This window comes from Mesoplodon mirus (assembly GCF_964341445.2).
Source record: "Mesoplodon mirus genome assembly, chromosome: 1".
NCBI classification, from domain to species: Eukaryota; Metazoa; Chordata; class Mammalia; order Artiodactyla; family Ziphiidae; genus Mesoplodon; species Mesoplodon mirus.
In genome coordinates, this window is record NC_138976.1 from 10,409,328 (window position 1) to 10,425,712 (window position 16,385).

The window sequence follows — 16,385 nt, forward strand, 5'->3', positions numbered from 1 at the left end:
ATTTGTTTATGAGGAGCTGGGTTTTTCTGGGTTTTTTTTCCATTGTTGTACTTATAGACAGAACCTCTTGCTGTTCGTCAGTCTACCAAGTACACTCCTGCCTCAGCACCTTGTACTTGTTCCCTCCACCTGGAACCTGAGCCTCCCTGATCCTTACTTGGCTCACTCTGTCACTCCATTCAGGTCACCCCTCCAGTGTTACCTTCTCAGAGGTCGCCTCACCTACTCTGACTAAAATATCACCCCCAATCACACTCTCTGCCATGTTTTCTTCATAGTACTTCTTAGCACTTGGAACATTATATTTATTTTATCTTTTTTTCTTTTTTTCTCTCCACTACAAAGTACACTCTGTGAAAGCAGGGATTCTGCCTGTTTTGTTCACTGTTGTACTCCAGCACCTAAAAAATACCTTGCGTATAGGGGGCTCTCAGTCAGTGTTTGTCAAGTGAATGACCACTGGACTGTTTGTACTGTGATTGATAGACTCGTATACCAGTTTTAATATTACTGACTATAGCACTTTCTGGACTATAGTGTTACGAATATTGTCTAATTGAATCATCATAATAGCTATATGAAGGGTAAATATTATAATCCCCATTTTGGAGTTGAAGAAATCTCAAAGCTTAGAAAAGTTCAATAACATGCCTGAAGTCAAATATCTAGTAGTTGGACTCATTCCTTAACGGGATGATCTGATAACCAAAGCCTCTTTAAAAATATTTGTTGTAGTGATTCTTTTGGGTTTTGTAAGTTTTTTTTTTAAAGAGTGATTTGATTTCCAGTTACTGGGAGGAAAAGCCTTAAAAATGCTCTAAGCTATGTTTTAAGGGAAGGGGAGACAGGGCCCACAGGATTTGAAGCACTGGGATAATGAGATCAGACAACGCGATTTTGTAATCTTTGCATTCTCATACAAGGGTGCTGACTGTGAGGGTCCTTTGAGCATGACTTTGGAGTACTTTTCCAATTGTGTAACTTTGGATAAATAACTTACTTCAACCTCTTTTTTCATCTCTAAATGCTGGTAATAGTGCCTGCCTTAGAGAGGTGTGAAGATGAAATGGGTATATAAAGTGCCTGGCGTAGTTTCTGGCTGCTGGGAGTTGGATTTCTCCTGCCTCCTGCCCCTCTCTTCCTTCAGCTGCAAGTGACCACAAGTCCGGGTTGTTAAGGGGTGATTTCTCTTCTTGGTAACTTTCCTCTAGACAAGTAATCCCATATTTTAAGCTGTTTTCTGGTTGTATGTAGGCAATCAAGGTACCTTTTATAATTTGCATGTCATTTTGTTTATCATTATAATTCAAGGAGTAATTTGTGTGCTTTGTTAATAAGTGGTGTGCACTTATTCCCTTCACAAAGGGAAGGGATCTGATTCCTGCTTTTGTGATTGAATCTTGCATGAAAACTGTGTGTTAATAACTGGGACGTGCTCTTGACTTTGTTTCCCACATCTTTCTCCCCATGTTCCATGAAATACCATTATATTAAAAGTCACCAGCACATGTTTGCTAACACATATAGATTTGGACGCTTACTAGAATTTCTTAAGCACCATCTTATAACTTCTGTAGTTGTCACCATGTCCACAGAATAATTGTGTCATGCACAGACCCAAAGAATATGGTTTCCCTCAACTAATGAGTAATTGAGGTAGGTAAAGGCATTTTTTATATGAAGAGACTCTCTTTCTGAAATTAGGTTAAACAGTATAACATTTAACTAACAACTGTGAAAAATTATTTAAGAAATGACAAATAGGAGGCTTCCCTGGTGGTGCAGTGGTTGAGTCCGCCTGCCAATGCAGGGGACATGGGTTCGTGCCCCGGTCCGGGAGGATCCCACATGCCGCGGAGCGGCTAGGCCCGTGAGCCATGGCCTCTGAGCCTGTGCGTCCGGAGCCTGTGTTTGTAACGGGAGAGGCCACAACAGTGAGAGGCCCGTGTACCGCAAAAAAAAAAAAAAAGAAATGACAAATAGGATTTAAAAGAAGTGCAGCCTGCTATCAGTTAAAGATGTCTAAGGATCTTTCTCAATTATATGCTGATCTTCCCTCTCTCTTAATACCCTATTTGATGCCATATAATGAAGTTATAAAAGCGTTCATTATTTAAACATTAATTATTGATTTAACTGGAAGGTATATAATTTAAAGATTCACTGATTTAACCCCAAATAATGATATAACAATATTGGGAGGGGTTCTAGAAGTATAAGAGAACTAATTCCTTATTTGTCATTTTAGAAAATCTGTAACGTCAAAAATGGATGAATCGAGCAATTGCAAGAAATGCTTCTTATGTAGGCTTTTGTAGGGAAACTACCAGGTGAATCAGCCAGAAGAGTTGAAAGTTGTTGTTGCTGGTGGTTTGGAGCTGGTGGAGGAAGGGTGAGCCAGTGGGCTGCTGCTTTTCATTTAAGTGTTTTTGGGTACTGTTGAATTGCTAATTCTGTATACATTATTTTGATAAAAATAAGGTTAAAATGACAAAAGAAAAAATAGAAATATAATCTACCTAAGAAAGTGATGAGACAAACCAGAAAAAGGGAGAATATATTTGCAAATCATATAGCTGGTAAGGTACTTATTTATTTATTTATTTTAAACTATTTGTTTATTTATTTGACTGCACCAGGTCTTAAGTTGCAGCATGCGGGATGTTTGGTGCTGCATGTGTGATCTTTGTTGCGGCATGCAGGCTCTTAGTTGTGGCATGCGGGATCTGGTTCCCTGACCAGGGATCGAGCCCCAGCCCCCTTCATTGGGAGCATGGAGTCTTAACCACTTGACCACCAGGGAAGTCTCTGGTAAGGTACTTATATCTAGAATAAATAAATGAACTCTTACAACTCAATAATAGCAAAAAAAAATAACCCCTAAAATAGGCAAAGGATCTGAGTAGTCATTTCTTCAAAGAAGATATATAAAGGACCAACAAGCACATGGAAGGATACTCAACATTACTAGCCATCAGGGAAATGCAAATCAAAACCACAGTGAGATACTACTTCACACCCAGTGGAGTGGCTAGAATGAAAAAGACAGTGTTGGCAAGGATATGGAGAAGTAGGATCCCTCATGCATGCTGCAATTATAAAATGGTGCACCCATCTTGGAGAACAGTCTGGTAGTTCCTCAAAAGTTTAAGCACAGAGTTACTGTATGACCCAGCAATTTTACTGGTTGGTGTATACCCAAAGGAAATGAAAACATGGCCACACAAAAACTTGTATACAAATGTTCATAGTGGCATTATTCATAATAGGTAAAAAGTGAAATCAGTACAAATGTCCATCAGCTGATGATTGGATTAACAAAATATGGTATACCTGTATAATGGAATATTATCCAGCCATAAAAAAGAATGAAGTACTGATATATGCTACAATGTAGATGACCCTTGAAAATATTATGCTAAATGAAGAAGCCAGTCAGAAAAGGTCACATATTGTATGATTCCATTTACATGAAATATCCAGAAGTTAAATGCATAGAGACCAAAAGTAGACTAGAAGTTGCCCAGGGTTGGAGGGAAAAGATTTGGGGGCAAAATGGGGATATGACTGCTAATGAATCTGGGGTTTCTTTGGGGGGTGATGAAAATTTCTAAAGTTGAATGTGGTGATGGTTGCAAAACTTAGGAATATATTAAAAATCACTGACTTGTACTCTTAAATAGGTAAATTGCCTGGTATATAAATCATATCTCAATAAAGTTGTAACATATATATATATATATATATATATATATATCTCCAATCAGTTATTGCTAAAAGAAACAATAACTTTCTCTTTTGTTGAAAAGTTTATTATTTTTTTACTTCTGCTTCCAGCTTATTGCAGATTAAAAATGCAATTTAGGAAAGCAAAATTGTTACAGTATAAATCACAACTATCTTTTTTTTTTTAGTTTTTTTAAAAAATTATTTATTTATTGGCTGCGTTGGGTCTTCGTTGTTGTACGCAGGCTTTCTCTAGTTGCAGTGAGTGGGGGGCTACACTTTGTTGCATTGCGCGGGCTTCTCATTACAGTGGCTTCTCTTGTTGTGGAACACAGGCTGTAGGAGCACGGGCTTCAGTAGTTGTGGCACGCGGGTTCAGTAGTTGTGGCACATGGGCTTAGTTGTTCCACAGCATGTGGTATCTTCCCAGACCAGAGCTCGAACCTGTGTCCCCTGCATTGGCAGGCGGACTCTTCACCACTGCACCACCAGCGAAGTCACTAGTTCTTTTTTTTAATTAATTAATTTTTGGCTGCGTTGGGTCTTGATTGCTGCGCGCGGGCTTTCTCTAGTTGTGGTGAGCAGGGGCTACTCTTCGTTGTGGTGTGCGGGCTTCTCATTGTGGTGGCTTCTCTTGTTGCAGAGCGTGGGCTCTAGGCACACGGGCTTCAGTAATTGCAGCACATGGGCTCAGTAGTTGCGGCACGTGGGCTTCAGTAGTTGTGGTGCGCAGACTCTACAGCGCAGGCTCAGCAGTTGTGGTGCACAGGCTTAGTTGCTCCACAGCATGTGGTATCTTCCCAGACCAGGGCTTGAACCTGTGTCCCCCACGTTGGCAGGCAGCTTCTTAACCACTGTGCCACCAGGGAAGCCCCTTTAATTCTTCTTAATACAAATCAGGTATGACCTAACTAACATTTGCATGACTAACAACCTTCTCTCAGAGTATGCTGAGATGTTGGGTTTGGGTGGCCTCAAATGATTTGCATAGTACCTGTTTTTCTTTTTTGCTAATTTATTATTTATTTATTTATTTAGGCTACACTGGGTCTTCGTTGCAGCATGCGGGATCTTCGTTCCGGCATGAGGGATCTTTAGTTGTGGCATGCGGACTTCTTCATTGCAGCATGCGGACTCTTAGTTGTGGCATGCAGGCTTCTTTGTTGCGGCCTGTGGACTCTTAGTTGCGGTATGCGGGTTTCTTAATTGCGGCATGCAGCCTTCTTAGTTGCGGCATGCAGGATCTAGTTTCCTGACCAGGGATTAAACCTGGGCCCCCTGCATTGGGAGCACAGTCTTACCCACTCGACCACCAGGGAAGTCCCCATAGTACCTGTTTAGCGTATTGTCTATGTGACCTTTGGCTGCTGCTGCTGCTATCTTTGTATGTGATTAAGAAGGAAAATTCTGCATTGTAAAGCAACTATACTCCAATAAAAATTAATTATTAAAAAAAAAAAAAGAAAAGTCTGTGTGGCCTGCGCTTCTTTACCTACTGAATGGGAGTAGTGTCGTGGTAGCTGATTGAGACTCTTGCCCGAACATCTTGTTCCCTCTCGAGTTTTTGTGTTGTGAGTAAATGGCCCTTTAAATTGATCTACATAGTATTTGACTGCTGCCTCTGTGGGTTTTCCACCCAAAACAGTGTTTATGATTTATTAGCCCCAGGCTGCTTCAAGTCATGTTTCCTCGCATCATTCTCCAGGGTATAAATATTTGTTACTTTCTTTCATTTTGCATAGTTTTGTGTTTCCTGCCCCATTAGCTTCATAAATAGTCTTTGCATGTATCTTGTTGATAGTTGTTCTTTTCATTTTATTTTTTAAAATTTATTTATTTTATTTATTTATTTTTGGCTGCGTTGGGTCTTCATTGCTGTGCGTGGGCTAGTTGCGGCGAGCGGGCGGGGGCTGCTCTTCATTGCGGTGTGCAGGCTTCTCATTGCGGTGGCTTCTCCCATTGTGAAGCACGAGCTCCAGGCACGCAGGCCTCAGTAGCTGTGGCACGAGGGTTCAGTAGTCGTGGCTTGCAGGCTCTAGAGGGCAGGCTCAGCAGTCATGGCACACGGGCTTAGTTGCTCCACGGCATGTGGGATCCTTCCAGACCAGGGATCGAACCAGTGTCCTGCATTGGCAGGTGGACTCCTAACCACTGCACCACCAGGGAAGTCCTGATAGTTGTTCTTTTTAGATGGCTGACTGAGTGACAGGCTTCCTTTCCTTTCTTTTAGGCTGTGTGCTATGTCTCAGTTGAATAAGTACTGGAATTTGCATATGCAGATGTATTAGGTAAACACTTCTGTTTCTCCACATTTGGTAGGCAAAATGATATCTGTATAGTCTCCTGGACAATATCTTACAAATGGCCTTCTGGCTATATGTCTGTATTATCACTTCTGCTCCATGCCTTCGCTCTTTTGGCTTTTTTTTCTTAACCTCTCTTTGCCCTCAGTTCATTCAGTCTCTTTCTGTACTGAACCATGAGCAGTTTGGTACCTATGCATTTCTCTTAGAATTGTTATTATAGCTTGAAACTTAACTGCAATTGCATGTTGGAGTAAGTCAGAAAACTTGTTTTCAGAAAATAATTTGTACATAATTCAGGATATTTTTCTGCTCTCTTTGATACGTGAAGATGCTTTGCACTCTATTTGGATCCTATTATAGGAATGCCATCTGAAGCAGTAGCTTCTTGTTCCTTTTTTATTGAATATAGCAAAACCGTCATAATCACCCCCCACATATGCACACACACATTCAACATTGTTTTGTACTTGCTATTTTTCAATTTATGCTGTTTTTTTTAATGCTCTGTTTTGAATGCATTTATAACAATTTTACAACTAATAATTTTAAACTACACTATAATTTACAGGGCAATTTTATATCCATTAGTTCATTTTATTGTCCAACAGCTTTATGAGGAAGCTATTATTAATATTCCATTTTTATAGCTGAGAAAACATGTGAGACTCTCTAATGCTGATGCTTAATTATATAGCCATTCCATCTCTTTTACCTGTCTTAAAAAATCTGAATGCATAAGAAAATGTCTCTTTCCTACCATGTGATTTCTATAAATATCTTCTCTACTTTGTCAGAATAAATCTTTTTTATTATACTTTGGTTTCATTTCTGTGTACTTCCATTCTTTTCTCGACCTATTTCCCTTCTAGGTCTAATCACCGGGTCATTCCCTATCTTTTTGAAACATCACTAAACTGCAGAATAATAATGATGGTTGGTATTATACATTATATAGTGTTCAGACTTCTTTCACACCTGTCTTCACAGCAGTTATCTGAGGTAGCAGAACAAGTGTAAATTGCTTGTTTTTGTGGATTAAAAATGTGCAACTCAGTGTTAGCTATAGTTTTTTGTTTACAGTCACAAAACTAGAAAGTGTTTGGAACAGGAATGCTTCTTCTGTCTTATTCTGAGGCCCTTTCTGCTGCTGTTGTGACTCTGCATAGATTTCTTTCATGCTTTTGTATTGCCCACCATTTACTTAGAATTCAGTCCAGAGTAGCAGTTTCTCGTGTTGCTTTTGTCAAGACTTCCTTTAAAAAGAAATTGTCAACAAACCAGGTCAATAATTTGCCAGATGCTCTGTACTTAGCAGAACAAGTCTTTGAGCAGTTGTGTGCATTCAGTGCTCTTATGCTCCTGTGCCTATTTTGTAATCTGTGTTAGGACTGTATCACATATGGATTGGTGTCCTAGGGCTGCTGTAATAAATTACCACAAACTGGGTTGTTTACAACAAGAGAAATTTGTGCTCTCATACTGCAGGAGGCCATAAGTCCAAAGTCAGGGTATTGGCAGAATTGGTTCCTTTTTTAAAGCTCAGAGGGAGGATCTGTTCCATGCCTCTTGTCTAGCTTCTGGCGGTTCCTTGGCTTGTAGCTACATAATTCCAGTCTCTGTCTTTTTCTTCATTTGGCTCTCTTCCCTCTGTGTCTGTGTCTTCACATGGCTTTCTCCTCTCTGTGGGTGTCTGTCTCTGTGTCTTTTTTCCTCAGCTTGTAAGGATACCAGTCATATTGGATTAAGGGCTCACTCTATTCCAATATGACCTCATGTTAATTTACATCTTAATTATATCTGCAAACACCGTATTTCCAAATAAGTTTACATTGACAGTACAAGGGGTAAGGAGTTCAACGTAACTTTTTTTTTTTTTTTTTGCCGGGGGACACAATTTAACCCACAACAAAATATGTCCTTTTCTTTGTATCATCTTTTTTTTTTTTGCGGTACGCAGGCCTCTCACTGCTGTGGCCTCTCCCGTTGCGGGGCACAGGCTCCGGACGTGCAGGCTCAGCAGCCACGGCTCACGGGACCAGCCGCTCCGCGGCATGTGGGATCTTCCCGGACCAGGGCACGAACCCGTGTCCCCTGCATCGGCAGGCGGACTCTCAACCACTGCACCACGAGGGAAGCCCCTTCCACACCATCTTATACTTAAATTATTTTGATGATTTGATGGTAATCAGAAGATGTCTCTATCATTAAAAAAATGCTATCAGATGATATAACTAAGGTCTGTTTCTCTTTTTATTTTCACCTACTTGGTAAATAGGCATATGTTTTCTTACAGGACTGAATTTGCTCTTAAAGAAATCATGTCCTCTGGAGGAGCTGAAGATGACATCCCACAGGGAGAGAGGAAAACAGTTACAGATTTTTGTTACCTTCTGGATAAATCTAAGCAACTGTTCAACGGGTTAAGGTTAGTGGACTCTTGATGCCTTAAACTTTTATCTAGTTCTGTATCTTTTTTTTCCATGGCTGATGTATAGTAAGTTTCTGAAAAGTTATGGATAGAATGTTATATAAATATCTGTACTAGAGATGATCATGCTTTTTTTCTTCATTCTCAGGTGAGAAAACAACAGAAGAGGATAACTTATATTGTTTTACTCAAGTTGAGAGAGCTGTTTTGTTAGATGGTCTTGTATACCTTACTCCACATCATACCTATTTTACATCTGATTTTACACATTGTGATAACTAAGGAGCCTGGGATGCATATGCAAGTGAACCTGGGGCTTCTCTCCTGTTACATTTTCTGTATACTTGTTTATTTGCTTATTTCTTTTATTCTTTCTTTTTCTTAGGATAAAGTATCTGTTAACTAAAATAAGAGTGTTCTAGACAGTGTTATTTTTACATTAGTTGTGCGTGCCCTGACTGACTGGTAGCAGAAGCTATATGCGATTTTGTCAAAATGTGTCTTTGATTGTGTATTCTTGTGTGTGGCGGGTAAATAATTTTGTACCATTTTGTTTTATTTAAATGGTTTAGCCGTATTTCATTTCATGAGATTCTTAGGATATTGACTTACTTCAGACCTAAAGCTTCAATAGCTTAGTTTCAGTCATAAATAAATTCATGCTATGGGTAAAATACTAAGGATAAATAGGTTTTTTGGGGAAACTTTATATAGGAGTGAATAATTGTAAAGATTGTGAGTTATTTTTATTTTAATTAATTAATTATTGAAGTATAGTTGTTTACAGTGTTGTGTTTAGTGAGTTATTTTTTTTTCCTGATAAACTATTTTTTATTTATTTATTTATTTATTTTTGCTGTGTTGGGTCTTCCCCTCTGTGCGAGGGCTTTCTCCAGTTGCGGTGAGCGGGGGCCTCTCTTCATCGCGGTGCGCGGGCCTCTTACTGTCGTGGCCTCTCCCGTTCTGGAGCACAGGCTCCAGACGCACAGGCTCAGTAGTTGTGGCTCACGGGCCTAGTTTCTCCGCGGCATGTGGGATCTTCCCAGACCAGGGCTCGAACCCGTGTCCCCTGCATCAGCAGGGGGATTCCCAACCACTGCGCCACCAGGGAAGCCCAGTGAGTTATTTTTAATTTGCAGTTTATTTCTGGGTAAAAATGCAATCTTCTTTTCACATATTTTATAATTTTATTCTACATCCCTAGGATCGGAATTGTACTGACAGAGTTTATTTTAAAGAATATATCTTTTTGGGTTTCCCTGGTGGCGCAGTGGTTAAGAATCCACCTGCCAGTGCAGGATACATGGGTTCGAGCCCTGGTCTGGGAAGATCCCACATGCCGTGGAGCAACTAAGCCCGTGCACCACAACTACTGAGCCTGTGCTCTAGAGCCCGTGAGCCACACTACTGAGCCCACATGCCACAACTACTGAAGCCCACGCACCTAGAGCTCGTGCTCCACAACAAGGGAAACCACCGCAATGAGAAGCCCATGCACCGCAACAAAGAGTAGCCCCCGCTTGCTACAACTAGAGAAAGCCTGCACGCAGCAATGAAGATCCAATGCAACCAAAAATAATAAATAAATTAATTAATTAAAAAAATTCTTTTTAAAGAATGTATCTTTTTGAATTTATTTATTTATTTATTTATTTATTTATCTGGTTGCTCTGGGTCTTAGTTGCAGCAGGCGGGCTCCTTAGTTTTGGCTCGTGGGCTCCTTATTTGCCGCTCACTGGCTCCTTAGATGTGGCATGCAGGCTCCTTAGTTGTGGCATGTGAACTCTTAGTTGTAGCATGCATGTGGGATCTAGTACCCTGACCAGGGATTGAACCCCCAGCCCCCTGCATTGGGAGCACAGAATCTTAACCACTGCACCACCAGGGAAGTCCCTAAAGATTATATCTTTAATCAACTATACTCCAAGACACTTCTTTAAAAAAATTTTTTTAAAGTCCAATCTATCAAAATAATAAGTCTCTAAAATGCAATGTTAGGAATAAGGCAAAGCCTCTGACTGGGAGGAGTTGGAACACATTTACAAAGCCTACTTCATGGAGTTACATACAGCTGAGAGAATAAGGGAGGATAAGAAAGTTCTGTGAGTTAAGTTTACTGCCTATCAGAAGTTTATTGCCCTTCTGCTTTATAAGTTTTTTGAATCTTGCCTGTAGATTTTTTGACTCTACTATAGTTGCTTAAGGTTTAATCATTTTGATACTCTGCTGCTTAGTTGTGGTGTTAGTAGAATGTTTGGAGTCTACTTATATGTAATTTACCTGGCTTCGTAAACAGTAAATAATGTTGAGCAACTAAAATGCTATGCCCATTTTCATTCCCACCTCCCCAGAGAAGAATGCCCTTAAGTGAGGAGGGTAACCTGCACTGGGTAATGCACCTTTCTGCTCACCTTGGAGATACTGAAGGAGCTTTTAACTCACATCGGTTATTAAATAACTGCATGAGAGTAAATATGTCTTCACAATAAAAAAATATATATATATATCTTTTAAAAAATTTACAATTATAAAGATAATACAGGGTCATCAAATGAGTCCTCCATGACCACTGTATTTAAAGCTACACTTTCAATCACTTTCTCATCTCTATATTCATTTAATTTTCTTCATAAAACTCATCACTACCTCAAGTGATCTTATTTGCTTATGATGTCTTCCTACATTAGAATGAAATATCCCTAGGAGTAGTACCCTATGTGTCACTGTTTCTCTGCTATCTAAGCCAGGGTCTTGCACGTCACAGGTGCTTCACAAACATCTGTTAAATGAAGGATTCCAAAGACAATGTTCTTAACTCCCACACTCTGCTGTTTCCTATTTTGTGCTACAGAAGAGATCTTTGAGATCATTTTGGTTTCTTTTGCTTTATAGATTAAATGCATCTTTTTAAAGAATTCTTTTCTTTCACTATTATAATTCAGAAAACGACCCCAGTACGCCCTGGTTTGAAGTCTTTTTTTTTTTTTTTTAATAAATAAATAAATTTATTTATTTATTTATTTTATTTTTGGCTGAGTTGGGTTTCAGCCAAAACCTTGTGAACAAGTTCCTTGTGTTTCCAGTTCTCTTGAATATATACCTAGGAGTGAAATTGCTGGCTCATATGGTACTTATTCTAAGTTTAACATTTTGAGGAACTTCTAGACTGTTTTTCCAGGAAACTGTACCACCAGCAATGTATGAGGGTTCCAATTTCTCCACATCCTCACCAACACTTGTTATTGTCTGTCTTTTTGATGATAGCCATCCTAGTGTGTGTGAAGTTGTATCTCATTATGGTTTTGATTTGCATTTCCCTAATGACTAATGATGTTGAGCATCTTTTCATGTACTTATTGGCCATTTTTTTTTTTTTTTTTTTTTTTTTTTTTGTGGTACGCGGGCCTCTCACTGTTGTGGCCTCTCCCGTTGCGGAGCACAGGCTCCAGATGCACAGGCTCAGCAGCCATGGCTCACGGGCCCAGCCGCTCTGCGGCATATGGGATCCTCCCAGACCGGGGCACGAACCCGTATCCCCTGCATCGGCAGGCGGACTCTCAACCACTGAGCCACCAGGGAGGCCCTATTGGCCATTTTTATGTCTTTTTTTTGGAGAAAATATTTATTCCAGTCCTTTGATCATTTTCAGATAGGTTTATTTATCTTTTAGTTTTAAAGTTGTAGTCATTTTCTGTATATTCTGGATACAAGTCCCTTGTAAGATGTAATGATTTGCAGATATATATTGTCCCGTTCTATGAGTTGTCTCATCACTTTCTTGATGGTGTCCCTTGAAGCACAAATGCTTTTAATTTTAATGAAGTCCAACTCATCATTCTCTTTCATCACTTGTATTTTTGGTGTCATATCTAAGAAATCATTGCCTAACCTGCGGTCACTGAGATTTACTCGGATGATGTTTCCTTCTAAGAGTCTTGTGGTTTTAGCTCTTACATTTAGGTCTGTGAACCATTTTGTGTTAACTTTTTTATAAGTTTTTTATGATTTTTATTTTATTTTATTTTTATTTTTGGCTGCGTTGGGTCTTCATTGCTGCACGCAGGCTTTATCTAGTTGCTGTGAGCAGGGGCTACTCTTCATTGCGGTGTGCAGGCTTCTCATTGTGGTGGCTTCTCTTGTTGTGGAGCACGGGCTCTAGGTGCGCGGGCTTCAGTAGTTGTGGCGTGCGTGCTCAGTAGTTGTGGCTCATGGGCTCTAGAGTGCAGGCTCAGTAGTTGTGGCACATGGGGTTCGTTGCTCCACGGCATGTGGGATCTTCCCAGAGCAGGGCTCGAACCCATGTTCCCTGCCTTGGCAGGTGGATTCTTAACCCCTGCGCCACCAGGGAAGCCCCATTTTGTGTTAACTTTTGTGTATGGTATGAGATCTTAAGCATTTCTTTATCAGAAAACATATTTTTTTTCAATTGATTAATTCATTTTTTCTTTCTTCTTGCTTGTTCCCTGTTTCTCCTTTCTTGTTCATACCTGTAATGCTTAGATTGAATTTGCAATCTAAAGCCTCTATTAATCATCTACTCTCTTTTGATTTTCATCTCTGTTCTTTTTCTCAGCATTTTTAGAAAATGTATTCAGTTTGTCCACCATATGCCCAACACGTTTCACCTTGTCATTTCATATCAGTGGTTTTCGCTATACTGCTTTTTAAAAAACTAGATATTATGTATTTGATCCAAAGTTTACTAGCTGTTCTATCTGTATATTCAAGTAAGACAGACACTAGAAATTTTGATGTGTTTGTGAATGGAAATTCTTTATTCAGTATATCTGAGAAGCATATTGAATTTAGCAGTGGCATTTCTCTTCTTAAAAAGGGTTATTTTTCCGGATCTGATTCTGAATCATAAATGAATCATAAAGTTCAAGTAGTCTTCTGCTGGAGACTCTCTGCTGGACTCAAATCACTCTCTGACTGCTGAAACAGTAACAATGACAGAACACACTTCCACATAGCACTCCACAGTGTATAAATCACTTTCAGGTACATCTCTATCCTTTGGCCACATACCAAAAATACGTGTTACCTAAAAATGAAGGTGAACTTCACCTTCTTTTTCAATGTTTTGGTTGTGTAAATATATTTTACCAGCTCAAAACTGTTCTCATTTTGATTTTTTTTTTTTGGCCACACCGTGCGGCTGGTGGGATCTTAGTTCCCCAACCAAGGCTTGAATCTGGGCCTATGGCACTGAAAGCGGCAAGTCCTAACCACTGGACTGCCAGGGAATTCCCTCATTTTGATTCTTTTAAAGTGCCATTTTAACTATAACAAAGGTTTTATTTACTTTTAGAATAACGGCAGAGTAAAATTGTGTCTGTGGAAATAGTAGGAAGCCCTAATACATGGAAAAATTGTGTGAGATCTAATCTTTAGGACTGTTTATTCATTGTCAGAGAAGTTTATTATAATGCTTAGGATACCTATTTCAGTTTAGTTCTTGAGTAGTTAAAACTATATTGGGATCAGGAATTAATCCTTTTCGTACAACTCAAAATCAAAAAAACAAACAATCTGATTAGAAAATGGTCAGAAGATCTGACTGGTTATTTTTCCAAAGAAGATGTACAGATGGTCAACAGGTACATGAAAATGTGCCCAACATTGTTAATCATCAGGAAAATGCAAATCAAAGCACAATGAGATATCACCTCACACCTGTCAGAATGGCTGTTATCAAAGAGACAAAGAAATACCATGTGTTGGTAAGGATGTGAAGAAAAGGGAGCCCTTGTGCACTGTTGGAGGGAATGTACATTGGTGCAGCCACCATAGAAGACCGTATGGAGGTTCTTAAAATGTTAAAACTACCACAGGATCCAGCAATTCTATTTCTGGGCATTTATGCGAAGAAAATGAAAACACTAACTTGAAAAGATATATACACCCCCATATTCACTGAAGCATTATTTACAGTAGCCAAGATATGGAAGTAATGTAAGTGTCCACTGGTGGATGAATGGATAAAGAAATTGTGGAATATATATATATATATATATATATATATATATATATATATATATATGAATATTCTTCAACCATTAAAAATGAAGGAAATCTTGGAATTTACAACCTGGATAGACCTTGAGGGCATTATGCTGAAATGAAATAAGTCACGCAAAGAAAGACAAATACCATATAATCTCACTTTATGTAGAATCTAAAAATAACAAAAACCAAAGCAAAAGACAAAAGAAACAACTGAGCTCATGGGTACAGAGGACAGATTGGTGATTGCCAGGGGCAGAAGAGGGGGGCTGGGATGCAATGGGTGAAGGGGGTTAAAAAGTGCAAACTTACAGCTATAGCATAAATATGTAATAGGGATATAATGTACAGTGTGGTGACTATAGTTAATAATACTGTATTGTATATTTGGAAGTTGCTAAAAAGTTGATCTTAAAAGTTCTCATCACAAGAAAAAATAATTTGTTATCTACGTATGGTGATGGATGTTATTATTGTGACTTATTGTGGTGATCGTTTCATGATTTCATTCCGACCTAGAAAAGTGGGTAAGCAAATCCACCAGGGATTTATTTTCAGTGTTTTGTGTGAAGGGTCTCCTTCATTTTATTTTTTTATTTTTATTTTTTAAATATTTATTTATTTATTTATTTGGTTGCACCAGGTCTTAGTTGCGGCAGGCAGGCTCCTTAGTTGAAGCTCGCTGCCTTCGTAGTTGTGGCACGTGGGCTCCTTAGTTGTGGCCTGTGAACTCTTAGTTGTGGCATTCATGTGGGATCTAGTTCCCTGACCAGGGATCGAATCCGGGCCCCCTGCATTGGGAGTGTGGAGTCTTAACCACTGCACCACCAGGGAAGTCCCAGGTCCCCTTCATTTTAAACAAGCCTTAATTATTTCTACAAAAACTAGATTTATGGTGAGCAAAGTATATATCTTCTCTATATGCTTTTGGGTTTTTGTTTGAGCAGATGTGGCTAGTGCCAATGCAAGTCTGTAGTTTACTGAGAGATTAGTACTTTGACTCTTTTCCTTTTCATTTTTAAGAAAATGTATTTTATTTATTTTTATCTGTGTTGGGCCTTCATTACTGCATGCATGCTTTCTCTAGTTGCGGCCAGCTACTCTTCATTGCGCTGCACGGGCTTCTCATTGCGGTGGCTTCTCTTGTTGCAGAGCATGGTCTCTAGGTGCACCGGCTCAGTAATTGTGGCTCACGGGCTCAGTAGTTGTGGCGCACGGGCTAAGTTGTTCCGTTGTATGTGGGATCTTCCCGGACCAGGGCTCGAACCCGTGTCCCCTGCATTGGCAGGCGGATTCTTAACCACTGTGCCACCAGGGAAGCCCCTTTCTTTTCTTTTTTTTTTCTTTTTCTTTTTTTTTTGCGGTACACGGGCCTCTCACTGTTGTGGCCTCTCCTGTTGCGGAGCACAGGCTCCGAACGCGCGGGCTCAGTGGCCATGGCTCATGGGCCCAGCTGCTCCACGGCATGTGGGATCTTCCCGGATTGGGGCACAAACCCATGTCCCCTGCATCGGCAGGCGGACTCTCAACCACTGTGCCACCAGGGAAGCCCCTTTCTTTTCATTTTTAAAGAAAATTCATTTCACACACACCCACAGAATAATATAGAACTATTAAAAAGATGTTGGTGGAGATATAAATGAAAAGTTGCCCACAGTATGTGGTTAAATTAAAAGAAAGCAAATTGTGAAAATAGTATTTTTTACATGATCTTGTTTTATCAGAAGTTCTCTGTTAAATTTATGTTCTGTAAGCCATATTAACTCTTAGTGGGGACTCTTTGCTCTTAGTGCTCAGTTTGGTCTCTTTCTTCTGGGGGGCTGATTTTCTCACGGTGTCTGGTGCATGTGAGTGTGTGTATTTTCTGTGCTTGTTTATATAAATGAAAGTGTTTTGTTCATTGTTAGACCTCGATTGGA

General features: G+C 39.6%; 1 protein-coding gene across 7 annotated transcripts in view; it reads left to right on the forward strand.

Moving 5' to 3' along the window:
* Positions 1–16,385, forward strand: part of SCAI (suppressor of cancer cell invasion) — a 114,913-nt gene that overhangs the window by 44,829 nt on the left and 53,699 nt on the right. For 6 of the 7 annotated variants that reach the window (XR_014293748.1, XM_082617651.1, XM_082617652.1 and 3 more), the window contains one exon: positions 8,326–8,457. Coding sequence is in view for 6 of the 7 variants with exons in the window: in XM_082617651.1 (XP_082473777.1) it covers positions 8,326–8,457 (132 nt within the window). In the remaining variant the exon portion in view is untranslated. Of the gene's footprint in view, positions 1–4,825; positions 6,015–8,325; positions 8,458–16,385 lie in introns of those variants that run through there. The other variant, XM_082617654.1, reaches the window with a different exon arrangement.